The 19,016-nt window shown below is 37.0% G+C and overlaps 1 protein-coding gene across 9 annotated transcripts in view; it reads left to right on the top strand.

Moving 5' to 3' along the window:
* Positions 1–19,016, top strand: part of arhgef28a (Rho guanine nucleotide exchange factor (GEF) 28a) — a 390,430-nt gene that overhangs the window by 306,432 nt on the left and 64,982 nt on the right. For all 9 annotated transcript variants that reach the window (XM_059974562.1, XM_059974561.1, XM_059974559.1 and 6 more), the window contains 3 exons: positions 1,224–1,406; positions 1,570–1,707; positions 4,740–4,888. In XM_059974562.1, the coding sequence (XP_059830545.1) occupies positions 1,224–1,406; positions 1,570–1,707; positions 4,740–4,888 (470 nt within the window). The remainder of the gene's footprint in view (positions 1–1,223; positions 1,407–1,569; positions 1,708–4,739; positions 4,889–19,016) is intronic.

Here is a 19,016-nt window from a genome sequence, read left to right as displayed (position 1 = left end):
AATATGAAAAAACTGGTGAAGTTTCTTGGCCCAAGTTGTTGACTCATTTTTCCTGTCCATAGATGCCTGACCTCCTCAGTTCCTTCAGCATTTTGTGTGTGTTTTAAACTGCGCAGAATGGGAAGGTTCCTGGAAGCCATTTGGCTTTTGTAATGTGGAACTAAAATTGGATGTCAAAAGTCTCTCCACTTGTTAATAACAGTAGCAGATTGGAGTGGTGCTTCACAGAGATTAAAATTCCAGCTAAGATCAAAACTGATCACCTTTCTCCTTTAGCGACACTTACTGGATTTCCTGTGGCAATATGGCATTCAATCTCCCAGTTTCCCTACCTGAGCTTAAAGGCCCCTCGACAAACATGTTAGAACCTGATATATGCAATGTTAACTCCTGGTTCCTAGAAGACAAACTTTTCCTTCCTAGTAACCCCTTTGCCTGTCATTTCTTCCTTGTAACTTTTAGAATCTAATTTTCAGCAAGCTGCTTCTACTATGAGTTCTTCAACCTCTCTCTCAGGGGTTAATAGCATTGTTTGTTGTCAGTAAGTACACCTCTCTTCCTTTCGTGAGATTTTCTCTGTTCCTGTTCCTATCAGTACCCACAATTTCCTGGCATTCCTCGGTGTTCACTACAGTACTAAAAGGAATGACACTGGTTGATGAAGGATCAGAGTCAAGTCTTTTGAGATAAGCAGGGCATCTGCTTCTAACACATCACCCACAGCCCCCACTATATCACCAGTCTGCAAGAGAAACCATTAAGGAAATTCAATTCTAGAATAAATATTTTGTATCTTCACCAGAAGAAAATACTTTAAACATAGACATTTGTATTTTCTGAGGAAGTTGATTTATGCATAGAAGATAAATGAATGAAATATATAACGTGCTATAGCAATTACCGTTTATGGCTCTGCAATTCTAATATTGTGTTAGTAATAGACATGTCATTTCTATTTATGACTCACTTTCACATTTCCAAGATAAATGTATTCAATATACTATTTGGACTTGCACATAATTGGCATCATTGTACAGATATGCTCTGAAAATGATGTTGGTAATATTCTGTGTTTGTGTGTTCATACTTCCTATATGGAATTAATTAAGATTCTGCTTCTGCAGTACAGAATAGAGAATATTATGTTTATAATGTGGTGAACTTCATTATAGCTCTTCCAAGAGTGGATATTGGTTTTTGTGACTGCTAATCTTTCTCTGCAGAGCGGCTAGGTTTCCAAGATCAGCTTATCTGCACTTGTTTGGAGGAAAAGCTACAGATCCTTGCAGACGTGATTGAAAGACGTGGCAGTGAAGAAGCACTTCAAGAGGCCCATCTTTTGATTAGACTAGATACTGTTGAACTTCCTCAGGCTGGATTTTTAATGAATGCTGCAGTCAGGGAGGGTAGGAATTTTGTCATCTTTTAGTTTGATACTTTGTCACTTACTACAAAAATATAATCTTTAAAAATAATAAAATATTCAGATTGAAAAGGTTTTTTGGAAATATAACTGAAAAGCAGTGTAACTTACTTGTTATTGTGTTTTATTGTCTTCTCATTTCATAGTTGAGAGCCTTCAAACTGCAATGAGATCTCAACCATGCAGCTTTGTTGGGCAACCACTGGAAAATGTGGGAGAGTCAGTGACACCTAGCAAGCTCGAAATGTGTGGGAACTTGACCCAGCATTCACCACCAACAGTGTGTAAGTGGAAGTAAACGGGTTATAGGGGAAAATAGTTTTGCACTATTGTCAGATTTTTTATAAAGAAACTCCAACCATGGTAGAGCAACTTTTTGAAGCAGTTGTCTGTCTTGCACATGCCTTACTGAAAATCATTGACTTTCTCAGCAGCATTTTTTTATGTGTTAAGACAATAATCGGAACATGCAGTGAAAAAGAAACGACATTCTGCAAAATTAAGTTTGAAAATTATAAGACACAATATATATTTATAATATAATTTTCTTACAGATCTTGATTGAGTTTAAATAGCTATATGAATAGTACATTCTTCACAAGCTTGATATTTTTAAAAACTTATTAAGGTAATCATGAAATTAAAGTTTTAAATGTTTTACCTTTTCATTTCAATCCTATCTCTTTCTTTCTCTCTCTAGTAAACTTGTTTCCACATGCATTTTGACCTCGTATTACCATGTTTTAATTATAAAACCAAGTGAAACTTACTCCTCCATGTACAGTTATCTATAGTTGTCTGAAATTCAGGTGCATTGTGCTGTCTATTCAGCCTTGTGTGATAGGAGTTGATTTTTTTTTAAGTCAAGTTACCATCCTTTCTGAATCATTTCACATGGAAATTTGTCTGAACATGCCTAAACATAAATCACTGTGTTGATGTTACTTCCATTTGAGCATTGCAGTGAGACCTATTCTAGTAGTGCTGGTTGTGACCGTGGATGGTCGTCCTTGGGTTCTTTCTGAGTATAGCTGGGTGGGCTGTCACGGCAGGAAGAATAACTTCGCTACCTTTCAGACTTCTTGAGACCCTTTGTAGCTTTCAGTACCTCAATCTGCTATCAGCTGCTTGATCCTCCAGCCTCCTGATGATGCAATACCCTCAAATCCTGCTGGATTGTTCAACCTTGCCCCTCCCCCCCCGCCCCAGCTTACCAGTTATGCAGGCTCTGTAAGCAGTGTTCCCTCTCATTTTTAGTAGTCGGTGTGCGTAAAAATCTTTTGTTGTGCAATTTTTTCCTGTGACAAAAGTATGTGCGCACTGTATGCACACATGACAGAGTTTATGTAGGTTTACAAAATATTTGACATAAAACTGCACAGAATAACAACAAATTAACATACATATTCTGTTAACTAGTTAACAGAAGCATTTAGCTAAAAGACTATTTTCAGTAAGTATAATTATTAATTGCTACATTATTTTAGGTAATTAGCCTTTTGTGCACTCATTAATTTCCTTTATGTGCTGGTTGTAAAACGTGTGTGTGCATGCGCACACACACACACACACACACACACTCTCTCTCTCTCTCTCACACACACACACACACACACACACACACACACACACATACACACACACACAGTCACACACAAACACACACTCACACACTCACACACACACACAGACTCACACACACACACACACACACACACACACTCACACACTCACACACACACACACACACACACACACACACACACACACACACACACACACACACACACACACACACACCCCTTAGAGGGAACGTAGCCTGTAAGCTTCCAAACCTCTGACATCCTAATCTGCCTGGTCCCACACCCCCCACCGCGTCCAATTCTCCCTGTGTCTTAACATCAGTTCATCCCAATAGTGTTAGCATCAGCATGAGTGTACAGCCAGCACAACCACGACCTCCATCTAGACCCACTCTCAAACCTGGCTCGGGTCTCAAGTTTATTTACTTTGGAGACAAGTGCATTATGTCTGTTCAGTTCAGTCTCCAGTCCTTCTCTCTGATGAAATATCAGCACTATCTCCTTCACACTATCAAATTCATGGCAATTCAATCACCATAACCCACATTTCATAATAATACCCTTATCATACTACTCTGACTTGTCCAAGCAACCAGGATCTAATTTCACAAACCAAAGGCTATTCCTCAATGCAACTAAATACAATTCCCTCACCACAGAGCACATTTAGCACTGTATGTCAGATGCCAATTATGAAATCTTGCAGGTCATTAATGGCTTTGAAACTGACAATAAAATTAAATATGTTTTTATAGTTAGTTAGGACATACTCTGTGATTTAATGCTGGCAAATTGATGCATGTCTAGAATTTCCAAGGAGAAGATGATTATCTGCATCTTTTGGCATTTGTTAAATAATTTCATAGAGTACTTGCAGGTGAGAAACAGTCATCAGGGTTTTAAAGATTCTGGTGCTTTTCAACTCTATTACAATGTCTGCTTAAAGTATACATACAGGAAGATCTTGTGGTTCAGGGTAATTCAATGTCAATGTAATCAGACCATGCTCATGCAAGTGTAAGGAAAGGAAGTGTATTAAATCTCAACTTTCCCCTCTGGTATCTATTCTACTCTCGGCCATTTTCCTCACCAGCATCAAGCTAAGCAAGAAGTACAGTTTATTGTGATTAATGTTGCTTTCTTCTAAGAGTCATTTTCTCTTTGCCTTTGTACCTTGTTAAAGCAAGGACATCTGTTAATGGAATATTTATTTGGCAAACCTAAGATTTCTGTATATGTAGAAAACTATCTTTAATTAGATAAGCTTGAGAATTTAAAGAAGGTGCAGACTGTTGAGGGAATAGTTCATAATAAATGTTCAGCAGTATGTGACAACTGCTGGGCATGAATGCACCTTCTACCCGACCTCATCTTAGTTATAACAAATTGCTGCATTCATTAGGAGCTGGGAAATAGAGACACATTGTATTCTGCCTTTATTTTCAAGGAATAGTCAAGGCTCATCAATAGCTTTCATTCAAGTTTGACTTGTTTAATTTCACTTATACAGTGCAAAGCAGTACAAGTGCCAGCCCTAGTCCCCATCCACAGCCTGGAATACTGGAAAACTGATATGGAATGAACAAGTTTGTCTTTGAGTTGGTGCTGGCTGTGCGTTCAGAAATATACTGTACTAATATGAATTCTGTACTGTTTTAAAACGGCTTCTTTTGCTTGTGTCACTTGATTATGGTGAGGAATAAAACATTCTGTTTTTTTGTATCTTGTATTAGCACCAGACACTAAGGATCCAGGTTTGAATTTCCCAGTTACAGACTCTGCTACAGTACCGCCAGGAAGTGCTAGGTTTAGCCTTGACCCTCTGTTTTTGCAAGCGGACGGTGAACCCTGCCCAGCTCAGTCAGACAGCTGTACGCAAAAGGTAAATAATAACACAATGATGATTAACAATCTATTATTTTCAGATTCTCAGTGTGCAGTCAGATTGCCCAACTGAATGTGACTGCAGTAGTGAAATGTTCTTTTCCTTCAGGAGGAGCTTGTTATGTTTCATTCCATAACTTCCGTGCAGGCAGACGCATCTGTTATTCATTAAATTTGGATCAAACCCAAAAGCTAGAAGTTTGGTTTTCTGGCTTATTTGTAATTTTCTTGAATTTATTTTTCCCTTGGATATTCTAGCATAATAATTCATTGTGAAAGACTAAACCGATTGCAACTTGAGCTTTTTTTTTATCCCCTTAAATTCATTTTTAAAAAAATTTATGCTGTATGAGCTTCACACTGCTCTCTCAGTAAGTTGGACATAATATTTCATTTGGTATTTATTTATCAAAAGAAAGCTTCTGATTGGAATATGGTTAATATTCCTCACTAAAAATGGGAAAGATCAGTTAGATTCACAAGAGGATTCCAGTCTGAGTAAGTGTTTAACCTTTGTTGTTGTTCAGTTGTTAAGTCGAGTCCAACTCTTTGTGACTTTATGGGCTCCTGCACACCAAGCCTTCTTGTTGGAAACTGCCTCTCTAAGATTCCCCAAGGTCATACGCATTGTCTGAGTGATACTATCTATCCATCATAGCCTCTGCTGTCCTCTCCTTCTTTACCTTCTGTTTTACCTAGCATGAAAGCCTTCTTCAAGGAACCCTGTCTTCTCATGATGTGGCCAAAACATTTGAGCATTTGACTCATAATCAAGCCTCCTAGTGAGCAGTCTGGCTGTACTTCTTCAAGTATTGACTTGTTGGATCTTCTTGCTGTCCAACGAACTCCTAACACTTTCCTTCAGTATTCAAGCTCAAAGGCGTCGATTCTTTTGTATTCAGCCTTACTAATAGCCCAGCTCTCACAGCCGTACATCACAACTGTAAATACCATAGACGTGACTATATAGATCTTCGTAGACAATGTCTCTGCTCTTCAATATCTTAGTTAAATTTGCCATTGCTGCCCACCCCAGAAGTAAGTGCCATTTAATTTTGTGGCTGCATTTACCATCTATAGAAATCTTTCAACCGAGGAGGACAAAATCCGTCACTGCTTCCACTTCCTTTCGTTTAACCTATAAGTTTCAGTATTGCTTCTCTCAGCTGGAGTGCCATTCACCCTTGATACATTTGCATTTGTGAGCTTGGTGCATCCGGTAAATTACATTGGACAACAAATTTCTTTTGGAAGTGTTTCTTGCTCAGAAATTTCTTTTGTTTATGATAAGCTGAACACGTATATAAGTTCAGGCTACTTGTGTCACGTAGGAATTTGGAGGAACAAAAAATCAACTTTTTTTTTCTTTTTCAATCCTTTTATTATTATTAATAATACGAACAAAATACAATTAATATATTAATAAAGGGATTACAAACATACAAAATCCCATTGCACATGAAAGAATACATAAGCAATGATTAAAGTATAAATGAGTATTCCCAAAACATGAACCATACAGTATATGTATGAACAAGGTAAATCTAGGTATTTCATAATATATAATATAAAAAAAACAGAAAAAAGAAAAAAAATGTTATGCAAAAATAACTAAATTACTAACCTAATAGCTAATAAAGAAAAAAAAGCAAAAAAAGAAAAAAATTAGAAAGAAAAACTAGAAAAAGAAAGAAAAAAAGGACTGTTTATAATATCTCACAAGAATACATAATCATCAGTGTCATCAACTCCGATCCTCTCAACATAAATAAGATTAAAGCTGGAAAATCAAATAAGCTTGGAACAGGGTCATATTACATCATATGAAAATATTGAATAAATTGTCTCCATATCTTTTCAAATGTAATAGAAGTATCAAATACACCACTTCTAATTTTTTCTAAATTTAAACATAACATAGTTTGAGAAAACCAATGAAATACAGTGGGAGGATTAATTTCCTTCCAATTCAGCAAAATAGATCTTCTAGCCATCAGAGTGAGAAATGCAATCATTCGACAGGCGAAAGAAGATAAATGAAGTAAGTCCATCATTGGTAAACCAAAAATTGCGGTAATAGGATGGGGTTGTAAATCGATGTTCAATACCGCAGAAATAATATCAAAAATATCTTTCCAGTATTTTTTCAAAAGCAGACATGACCAAAACATATGAGTTAAAGATGCTATTTCAGATTGACATCTATCACAAATAGGATTTATATAAGAATAAAAATGAGCTAATTTATCCTTGGACATATGGGCCCTATGTACGACCTTAAATTGTATTAATGAATGTTTGGCACATATAGATGATGTATTAACTAATTGAAGAATTCTATCCCAATTCTCAATAGAAATAATAAGATTAAGCTCTCTTTCCCAATCATTTTTTGTCTTATAAAGGGGCTCTAAACGTATCTTCATAATTATATTATAAAGTTTTGATATAAGCCCTTTTTGAAAAGGGTTTAATTCAAACAAACTCCCCAAAATATCTGAAGACACAAAATTTGAAAACGTAGAAAGTACAGTACTTAAAAAATGCCTAATCTGTAAATATCTAAAAAAATGAAATCTAGGCAAATTATATTTATTAGATAATTGCTCAAAAGACATAAAACAATTGTCCAAAAATAAATCAGAAAATCTTAGTAATCCCTTAGTTTTCCAAGCCGAATAAGCTTGATCTATAATTGAAGGGTGGAAAAAGCAATTAGATACAATAGGAATATTTAAAACGAATTGAGTCAACCCGAAAAATTTCCAGAATTGAAACCATATATGTAAAGTATGTTTAACTATCAGGTTGTCAATTTGTTTCGGCAATTTAGAAAGAGCAAAAGGAAGAGAAGTCCCTAAAATAGAACCCAGAGCATAACCTGGTACCGATTTAATTTCCAAACTCACCCAATGAGGGCCAAAAGATCCATTCCAGTCTTTCAACCAACATAACAAATATCTAATATTAACTGCCCAATAATAAAATCTGAAATTAGGTAATGCTAACCCACCTTCCTTCTTTGTCTTCTGTAAGTATATTTTACCTAACCTGGGATTTTTATTCTGCCATATATATGAGGAAATTTTTGAATCAACATTAGTAAAAAAAAGATTTTGGAATAAAAATTGGTACCGCTTGAACAATATATAAACACTTAGGTAAAATAACCATCTTAATAGCATTAATCCTACCTATCAGAGATAAAGATAATGGTGACCACTTAGTAAACAAGCATTTAATCTGATCAATTAAGGGTAGAAAATTAAACCTAAATAATTCTTTATGGTTTTTTTGTGATTTTAATCCTTAAGTAAATAAAAGAGTCATTAACTAATTGAAAAGGTAAATTTCCATAAATTGGGACCTGTCTATTCAATGGAAACAATTCACTCTTGTTAAGATTTAACTTATACCCAGAAAACTCACTAAATTGAGCCAACAATGATAGAACTGCTGGAATAGATTTCTCAGGGTTAGAAATGAATAATAATAAATCATCTGCATACAAAGATAACTTATGAATATCTGTCCCACGATTAATGCCCGAAATATCCTGTGATTCTCTGATGGCAATTGCCAAAGGTTCTAAGGCAATGTTAAATAATAATGGGCTAAGAGGACAGCCTTGTCTAGTGCCCCAAAATAAATGAAAAAAGGGAGATCTTTGATTATTAGTAAACACCGAGGCTACTGGAGTGTGATAAATCAGTTTAATCCAGGAAATGAATGTCGGACTAAAATTAAACTTCTCCAACACATTAAATAAGTATGGCCATTCAACTCTATCAAATGCTTTCTCTGCACCTAATGAAATAACACATATAAACAATATTCAGTAATCTCCTAACATTGAAAAAAGAATAGAAAATAATAAAACATTGAAAAAAGAATAGAAAATAATAAAACCAGTTTGATCTTCCGAAATAATTTGGGGTAATACCTTCTCCAACCTGGATGCCAGTAACTTGGAAAAGATCTTGGAGTCTACATTCAATAAAGATATTGGTCTAGAGGATGCGCAGTCAGTAGGGTCTTTATCTTTCTTCAATATTAAAGAAATGGAAGCTCTATAAAAAGATTGTGGCAAATTCCCCAATTTAATTGCTTCTTCAAAAACCCCGCATAACCAAGGAGAAAGAGTAGCGGAAAAACATTTAAAAAATTCTACTGTATACCCATCTGGACCTGGTGTTTTCCCAGAATTCCCAGAATTGAGGAAATAACCCCTTTGATTTCTGCATCTGTAATAGGAGTATCTAATTTTGAAAGATCATCTGATGATAATTTTGGAAAATTCAATTTCCCAAGGAAATCACACATGGTATTACGATCCTGAGGGAATTCAGATTGATACAGGGAGGTATAAAAGTCTTGAAATGACTTATTTATCTCATCATGGTTAACTGATAAATCCCCATTCTGCTGATGAATCTTAGTGATTTGATGTTTAACCAAAGCATTCTACAACTGACTAGCTAACAGTTTACCTGATTTATCACTATGTATATAAAAATCAGATCTGGTTTTCATTAATTGATTTTCAATCGGAGATTGAATTTTATTTTCAATAAACTATGTTCCGTTTGAAGTTCAACCCTTTGTTTGTAAAGCTCCTTACTAGGAGTGATCGAATATTTCTTTTCACTCTCTTTAATTTTATCAACCAATAAAAGAGTTTCCTTCTTAATGTGTTTTCTCAGACCAACAGAGTAAGAGATAATCTGTCCATGTATATATGCTTTAAAAGTGTCCCAAAGTGTTCTGCAAGAAATATCATCCGTGGAATTAGTTGAAAAGAAGAAATTGATCTGTTCCTTCATAAATTTAATAAAATCCGGATCTTGTAGTAAGGTAGAGTCAAATCGCCATTGTCTGACATTAGAAGCTGTATCCGTAAATTTAATAGATATTTTTAATGGAGCATGGTCAGAGAAAGCTATAATGTCATAATTACAACCAATTACCGATGGAATAAAACAAGAGTCAATAAAAAAATGATCAATTCTCGAATAAGAATGATAAACATGTGAGAAAAAGAAAACTATTTGTCGTTAGGATGCCGAAATCTCCAAATATCAAAAACTCCATTATCAGTCAAAAAGGAGTTAATACAAGTGGCCGACTTATTGGGTAAAGTCTGAATAGATATAGATTTGTCCATCAAAGGATTTAAACAACAATCAAAGTCACCACCCATTATTAACTTATATTCATTTAGATTAGGTAAAGAAGTAAATAAGGACTTAAAAAAATCAGGACAATCCGCATTTGGAGCATAAACATTAACCATAGCAACCTTTTTATTACAAAGTAAACCTGTAATTAACAAAAATCTACCATTCGGATCCGAAAAGATATCGTGTTGAACAAATGCAATAGAGGAGTCAATAAAAATTGAAACTCCCTTTACTTTGGCATTCGAATTCGAATGATACTGTTGACCCCACCAAGACCTAAAAAAGTGATATTTGTCATCCTTCCTCACATGAGTTTTTTGTACAAAAATGATATGAGCATTAAGTCTTTGGAATACTTTGAAAATCTTCTTTCGTTTAATCGGATGGTTTAAACCATTAGTATTCCAAGACACAAAATTAATGGTCTGAGCCATAATTCTAAAATCAACCCTTTGGTATAAAAAGGGTTAACCAAATTATAAACTCATGCACCCAGAAGAGGAACAAAAATAAAGAGGGGACCCGGAAGTGACGACATCGTAGACATATTTGAAGTTCAAAAACAGCCCAAATGAAAAAACTAAAACAAACTGGTAAAAGAAAAATAAAATTAGAAAACAGACCATCCCTCACCCCCACAAGAAAAAGAAAAAAAGCCAAAATATGGCTAGAAAAAGGGAAAAATGAGACTAATTCTACCCCCATATCAGCAGAAGACCACTCCGTATAAAAAGGATATATATAAAAAATCCACCCCGACTTTAAAAATTAGAATCACTATACTAAAATCACACTTCTTAATATACTTAGTTGTAAAAAAAAACAAAAAGAATATAATCACTAAAAGCTAACAAATCAAGAAATATTTAAACTATGATAAGCAATGCATTGTAGGAAGAAGACAAGAGAAAAAAAATAACGCCATCTTAAACAAAACCAAGAACATTTTTCCAAAAAACCACCATCTTAATAAAAAAGAATTCACCTTCGAAGGGTTAAAAAGAATAGTCAAGAATATAGTATAATGGTTAAAGTGTATAAAACAGAGCGATTAATAAGACGAAAACACACTTTAACTTAAATATAAAGTATAGGATAAACCTACACCAATAACCAGAGACTAAATCCGGTTTGAGGAATCGAAAAGCATCGTACACGATCAGAATCACTCATTTATTAGAGATGAGAGTCTGTGTCAGTAGGGAAGTTCTCCTCCAGATAACTTCTCGCTTCAGATGTAGAAAGGAAAACCTGGTGTGGCGCATTGGGCGGAGAGATTCTAAGCTTCGCAGGGTATAAGAGCGCAGGTTTTAGATTTTTCTCATAACATTCAGACATCAGAGGTTTAAAAAGAAGCCTGGGATTTCAGGACTAAAATCTTCAACCAAATGGAAATAGTAATCTTGAAATTTAACCATTCCTACCCGCCGAGCCACACGAATAAGTTGTTCTTTGTCGTGTACATAATGAAACTGGACAATTACAACCGAAGGTTTAGCCGGAGCACTCGATGATCGAGGCCAAATTCTATGTGCGCAATCAAGTAACGGAGGGTTTTTTGGAAAAACCGATGGGAACGCAACTTTTAAAAGTTGAGCAAAATATTTCGAAGGGTCGTCTTTTTCTGTGCCGCCTGGGAGACCAAGTATACATAGGTTCTGTCTTCTGGACCGATTCTCAAAGTCGACACTCTTGGCTTTAAGTGTTTCCACCAGTTTAGTGGTCAAAATTAAATCTTGTTGCAATTTTTCAATTGTCAAATCTCGTTTCCGAGCGTCTTCTTGCAGAAAAGCCTTTATATCTTGTTTAAAAATTTGTTGTAGTTCATCAAATTTTTAATCCAAAACCTCCATAAACAGTTCATAAGTTAACTCAGTGTGTTGTGGATGAGCTTGCTTCTTTCCATTACCGTTCGGGTTGCGCCCAGGTTCTCGTACTTTAGATCTAAGAGCCATTTCTGTTTGCATATCTTCAAAAATTCACAATAAACTCTTAACGATAAGTCCAAAAAAATAGCAAGATTCTTTTGGTGTAGGTAAAAATAAGTTGGATAAGGGTGATCAAAGGTTAAAAAAAGTAAAGGTTATGGAGCGAATCTAAAACAGTACTCACTCCACGAGCGTCTCCCGCTGACCCTAGAAATGAACTTTTGTTGAATATAATGCACTTAATTGCATGATGATGCTGGTGCTTTGCAGTAGCTCAACTAAGCTAAAAGATGTTTTTGTTTGTACTCAGTATCTGAGGCTTCTTGCTTAAGTGTCCAATGAGAATCAGGAGCATTGATGGATTCCAGTTGACCTGATTCCGTTTCTCCATGATTGTAAAGTCCTGGTGAAACCTTTCTCCATGCTCGTCACTGACAGGATTTGCAGAGTAGAAGTCTAAACTGCAATGCAGAAAATGAATCTTGACATGTTGCACATCATGGTTTTGTATGATTGAAGCCTGTTGTCAACTAGCTGCATGTAGTTTAATGCTTTGCAGTTGTCAAGAAAATTTTCAGCAGTGTCCTTGTATGCCTTCCATGCGATTTTCTCTGGTCCCACTAGAAGTTCTTCGAATTGCTTGTCATTGTTGACCTGTGTGATTGATGGACAAACAAAAATGCCTTCCTTCACAAAGCCATGCTGACTGTCCCTGATTAGAGAATCATGGTCTGATGAGGGACAGTCAGCATGGCTTTGTGAAGGGTAGATCATGTCTAACAAGCCTGATAGAGTTCTTTGAAGAGGTGACCAGGCTTATAGATGCAGTGGATGTAATCTACATGGATTTTAGTAAGGCATTTGATAAGGTTCCACACGGTAGGCTTATCCAGAAAGTCAGAAGGCATGGGATCCAGGGAAGTTTGGCCAGGTGGATTCAGAATTGGCTTGCCTGCAGAAAGCAGAGGGTCGTAGTGGAGGGAATACATTTGAATTGGAGGGTTGTGACTAGTGGTGTCCCACAAGGATCGGTTCTGGGACCTCTAATTTTCGTGATTTTTATTGACAACCTGGATGTGGGAGTAGAAGGGTGGGTTGGCAAGTTTGCAGACGACACAAAGATTGGTGGAGGTGTGGATTGTGTAGAGGATTGTCAAAGATTGCAGAGACATTGATAGGATGCAGAAGTGGGCTGAGAAGTGGCAGATGGAGTTCAACCCAGAGAAGTGTGAGGTGGTACGCTTTGGAAGGACAAACTCCAAGGCAGAGTACTAAGTAAATGGCAGGATACTTGGTAGTGTAGAGGAGCAGAGGGATCTTGGGGTACATGTCCACAGATCACTGAAAGTTGCCTCACAGGTAGATAGGGTAGTTAAGAAAGCTTATGGAGTGTTAGCTTTCATAAGTCGAGGGATAGAGTCGCAAGATAACAATGCAGCTGTATAAGACTCTGGTTAGGCCACACTTGGAGTACTGTGTCCAGTTCTGGTTGCCTCAGTATAGGAAGGATGTGGAAGCATTGGAAAGGGTACAGAGGAGATTTACCAGTATGCTGCCTGGTTTAGAGAGTATGCATTATGATCAGAGGTTAAGGGAGCTAGGGCTTTACTTTTTGGAGAGAAGGAGAATGAGAGGAGACATGGTAGAGGTATACAAGATATTAAGAGGAATAGATAGAGTGTACAGCCAGCACCTCTTTCCAAGGACACCACTGCTCAATACAAGAGGATATGGCTTTAAGGTAAGGGGAGGGAAGTTCAAGGGGGATATTAGAGGAAGGTTTTTTACTCAGAGAGTGCTTGGTGCATGGAATGCACTGCCTGCGTCTATGGTGGAGACAGATACACAAATGAAATCTTAGAGACTACTAGACAGGTATATGGAGGAATTTAAGGTGGTGGGGGGTTATATGGGAGGCAAGGTTTAAGGGTCAGCACAACATTGTGGGCCGAAGGGCCCGTACTGTGCTGTACTATTCTATGTTCTTTATTCTGTTAATCTTGGCATCAGTTATTCTGGGAGATATCTGGCTCAAATATCAAAATCCTTCATGGAAATTTATAGCTTTTCCAAAACCTGTCTTGCCATGCAGCATCCACCCTGCCTAAGCATGCACAGCCATGCCTGGATAAGATGGAAAACTTTCCATTGTGGGCAACTTTTTAATTGACCCAAATTATGAATTGAAATAGCAAATATAGGCAATTTTGAAAAAATGATGCGTGATAAGGGTATTTCATGGTGATATTTCATGATCGGCAGCCCACACACCATAAGATACACTCAGAAGTATCCGGGAAGCAAAATCTTTGTTGTCCAGTGGTATTATCACTATAAAGGAAGTTCTTATTGGAATTTTGCTTTGTGGATTAGAATTATGAAATTTTATGAAGGCTAAATCCTTAGACAGGCACACAATAGTCTGTAGAATGTAAGTTTGAAACACCAATTCAGACATGAATTATGATAAGTATTATGAATGACTTATAGGGAGACTTATTTGGGTGGAATTGAGGAATGGGAAAGGTGTAGTAACACTAATAGGGGTGTATTATAGACCACCTAATGGGGAGCGAGAATTGGAGGAGCAAATTTGCAAGGAAATAGCAGATATTTGCAGTAAGCACAGGGTTGTGATTGTGGGAGATTTTAATTTTCCACACATAGACTGGAAAGTCCATACTGTAAAAGGGATGGATGGTTTGGAGTTTGTAAAATGTGTGCGGGATAGGTTTTTTTTGCAGCAATGCATAGAGGTACTGACTAGAGAAGGAGCAGTGTTGGATCTTATGTTAGGGAATGTAATAGGTCAGGTGAAGGAGGTATGTGTTGGGAGCACTTTGGGTCCAGTGATCACAATGCAATAGTTTCAATATAATTATGAAGAAGGATAGGACTGGATCCAGGGTTGAGATTTTTGATTGGAGAAAGGCTAACTTTGAGGAGATGTGAAAGGATTTAGAAGGAGTGGATTGGGACAATTTGTTTTATGGGAAGGATGTAATACAGAAATGGAGGTAATTTAAAGGTGAAATTTTGAGGCTACAGAATCTTTAGTTCCTGTTAGGTTGAAAGGAAAGGTTAAAAGTTTGAGAGGGCCATGGTTTTCTAGGGATATTGGAAACTTGGTTAGGAAAAAGAGAGATATCTACAATAAAAATAGGGAGCATGGAGTAAATGAGGTGCTAGAGGAATATAAAAAATGTAAAAAGAATCTTAAGAAAGAAATTAGAAAAGCTAAAAGAAGATAAGAGGTTGCTTTGGCAAGTAAAGTGAAAATAAATCTGAAGTGTTTCTACAGTTATATTAACAGCAAAAGGATAGTGAGGGATAAAATTGGTCCCTTAGAGAATCAGAGTGGACAGCTATGTGTGGAGCCGAAAGAGATGGGGGAGATTTTGAACTATTTCTTTTCTTCGGTTATCCACTAAGGAGAAGGATATTGAATTGTGTAAGGTAAGGGAAACAAGTAGGGAAGTTATGCAAACTTTGATGATTAAAGAGGAGGAAGTACTGGCACTTTTAAGGAATATAAAATTGGATAAATCTCTGGGTCCTGACAGGATATTCCCTAGGACCTTGAGGGAAGTTAGTGTAGAAATAGCAGGGGCTCTGACAGAAATATTTCATATGTCATTAGAAACGGGGATGGTGCCAGAGGATTGGCGTTTTGCTCATGTGGTTCCATTGTTTAAAAAGGGTTCTAAGAGTAAACCTAGCAATTATAGGCCTGTCAGTTTGACGTCACTGATGGGTAAATTAATGGAAAGTATTCTTAGAGATGGTATATGTAATTATCTGGATAGACGGGGTCTGATTAGAAACAGTCAGCACGGATTTTTGCGTGAAAGGTCACATTTGACAAATCTTATTGTATTTTTTGAAGAGGTTACGAGGAAAGTTGATGAGGGTAAAGCAGTGGATGTTGTCTATATGGACTTCAGTAAGGCCTTTGACAAGGTTCCACACAGAAGGTAAGTTAGGAAGGTTCAATCATTAGCTGTTAATATTGAAGTAGTAAAAGGGATTTAACAGTGGCTGGATGGGAGATGCCAGAGAGTAGTGGTGGATAACTGTTTGTCAGGTTGGAGGCCAGTGACTAGTGGTGTGCCTCAGAGATTTGTACTGGGTCCAATGTTGTTTGTCATATATGTTAATGATCTGGATGATGGGGTGGTAAATTGGATTAGTAAGTATGCAGATGATACTAAGGTAGGTGGCGTTGTGGATAATGAAGTAGGTTTTCAAAGCTTGCAGAGAGATTTAGGCCAGTTAGAAGAGTGGGCTGAATGATGGCAGATGGAGTTTAATGCTGATAAGTGTGAGGTGCTACATTTTATTAGAAATAATCCAAATAGAACATACATGGTAATTGGTAGGGCATTGAAGAATGCAGTAGAACAGAGTGATCTAGGAATAATAGTGCATAGTTCCCTGAAGGTGGGATCTCATGTGGATAGAGTGGTGAAGAAAGCTTTTGGTATGCTGGCCTTTATAAATCAGAGCATTGAGTATAGGAGTTGGGATGTAATGTTAAAATTGTACAAGGCATTGGTAAGGCCGAATTTGGAGTATTGTGTACAGTTCTGGTCACCGAATTATAGGAAAGATGTCAATAAAATAGAGAGAGTACTGAAAAGACTTACTAGAATTTTACCTGGGTTTCAGCACCTAAGTTACAGGGAAAGGTTGAACAAGTTAGGCCCTTATTCCTTGGAGCGTAGAAGGTTGAGGGGGGACTTGATAGAGGTATTTAAAATTATGAGGGGGATAGATAGAGTTGACGTTGATGGGCTTTTTCCACTGAGAGTAGGGGAGATTCAAACAAGAGGACATGAGAGTTAGGGTGCAAAAGTTTAAGAGTAACACGAGGGGGAATTTCTTTACTCAGCGATTGGTAGCTGTGTGGAAAGAGCTTCCAGTAAAAGTGGTAGAGGCAGTTTGGTATTGTCATTTAAAGTAAAATGGAATAGGTATATGGATGGCCTGTTTCCGTGCAGTAATTGTTATATGGTTATATGTGCACCATCAAGCTCTCTAGAATGTTCTATTGATATGCTTCCATTGCAGACTGTGGTTTCTAATCACTCTTGGAGTTCTAAATAAAGATTAATACAGCAAAGGCACAGCCCTTTCCAAACCACAAACTAAACATAATGAAAACAAGAGAAATCAGTGGACTGGAACTCATTGCATAGTTCTGTCAAAGATGCATGATGCACCAGCTAATTTCTTTGTCCCTGTGTGTTCTATGACATTATGATTCAGAATAAGAGGGATCAGTACAAATATAACCGAGAAAACTGGATTTGTTAGGCAGAATGCCAAGGTACATGGCTTATGTAGTTTGCACGCCATAACATTTTAATATTAAATTAAGCAAAAGCTGCGTGATAAGAAAATGTAAATATCAAATTTCTTTCATCTGCTCCTTGACTCATATTAATCAACTAAAGAAATTGATATGTACCTGGAAACTTCTTTCTTGGCTGCTTCATGGGTTATTTCAGGGACCAATTTCATCAGAATTCTGGTGAATTCCACTGGATTCCCATTTACTACGTTTTATTGATTTGTTCATTGAATATACACCATGGCCACTTTATTAGGTGCACCTGTACACCTGCTCGTTAATGCACATATCTAATCAACCAACTGTGTGGCAGCAACTCAATGCATATAACATGAAGACGTGGTCAAGAGGTTCAGTATTTGTTCAGATCAAACATCAGAATGGGGAAGAAATGTGATCTAAGTGACTTTGAATGTGGAATGATTCTTGGTGCCAGAATGGGTGGCTCAAGTATCTCAGAAACTGCTGATCTCCTGGGAATTTCACAAACAACAGTCTCTAGATTTTACAGAGAATAGTGCAATTCTTTTAAAAAGTGAGGGGCCCCAGTGAGGGGCAGTTCTGTAGGTAATAATGTTTTGTTGATGAGGGAGGTCGGATGAGAATGGTCAGACTGGTTCAAGTTGACAGGAAGGTGACAGTAATTCAAATAACCACACATTACAACAGTGGTGTGCAGAAGAGCATCTCTGAACGCACAACACATCAAACAGCCTGTTTTCATATTTTGACGCAAAACAGCCTGTTTTCATATTTTATCAAGGAAAAGTAGATTTTCAATTGATTTTCATTAAAAGAAAATCAGCTTGGTGGAAATGTATTTCCAAGCAAATGGCCGATGCTCAATAAGGAAAAGATAGACATGACTAACTTCTCAATGCCCCGTATTTGGGCAGGTGTACACCAAGGATCAACATTTTTACAGGAAGGGATGCAAGCATTGAAGTGGTTAGTAAAAATAGGGTGGCACTGGTAGTGGAGTGGTTAGCACAACGCTTTACAGTACAGGCAACCTGGGTTCAAATCCCAGGGCTGCCTGTAAAGAGTGTGTATGTTCTCCCCATGACTGCATGCGTTTCCTTGCACATTCCAAAGACATACTGGTTGGTAGGTTAATTGGTAATTGTAAATTGTCCTGTAATTAGTCTAGGATTAAAAATTATTTTTTAAACCTCTTTAAAGTGACCACTGGCTTACCGAGCTTCTCCTTATAACCCAAACACTCTGTGGACAAAGTGGACAAACAACCAGTGTGCAAAAGACAGCAAATGCTGCAAATATAAAAGAAAAAAAAGGAAGTAATAAATAAGTAGATAGATAGGGAATAAATATTGAGAACATGAATGAAGAGTCCTTGAAATTGAGTCCATTTTGGTGATGGGGCAAATGAAGTTATTTCCAACTGGTTCAAGAACCTGATGGTTGAGGGGTCCCAGTAAAGTCCTCATAATTTTTGTTTGTATCCTTTTGTGTTTAATGACAACCTCCCTTTAGCAGGATGACCAGAACTGTATGGAATACTCCATATGTGGTCTTACCAATGTTGTATAGAGCTGTAACCGGGCATCCTAGCTCCACACTCAATTCTGGAAAGTAGATCTGGAGTCAGCGAAGGCAAGAAAATACATTGAAGAAGAATTAGTGGATTCCAGAGTGAAGTAGTAT

This window comes from Hypanus sabinus, chromosome 7, assembly GCF_030144855.1.
Source record: "Hypanus sabinus isolate sHypSab1 chromosome 7, sHypSab1.hap1, whole genome shotgun sequence".
Lineage (NCBI taxonomy): Eukaryota > Metazoa > Chordata > Chondrichthyes > Myliobatiformes > Dasyatidae > Hypanus > Hypanus sabinus.
The sequence above is the reverse complement of the archived record's forward strand: the minus strand, read 5'-3'. Positions and strand labels throughout refer to the sequence as shown.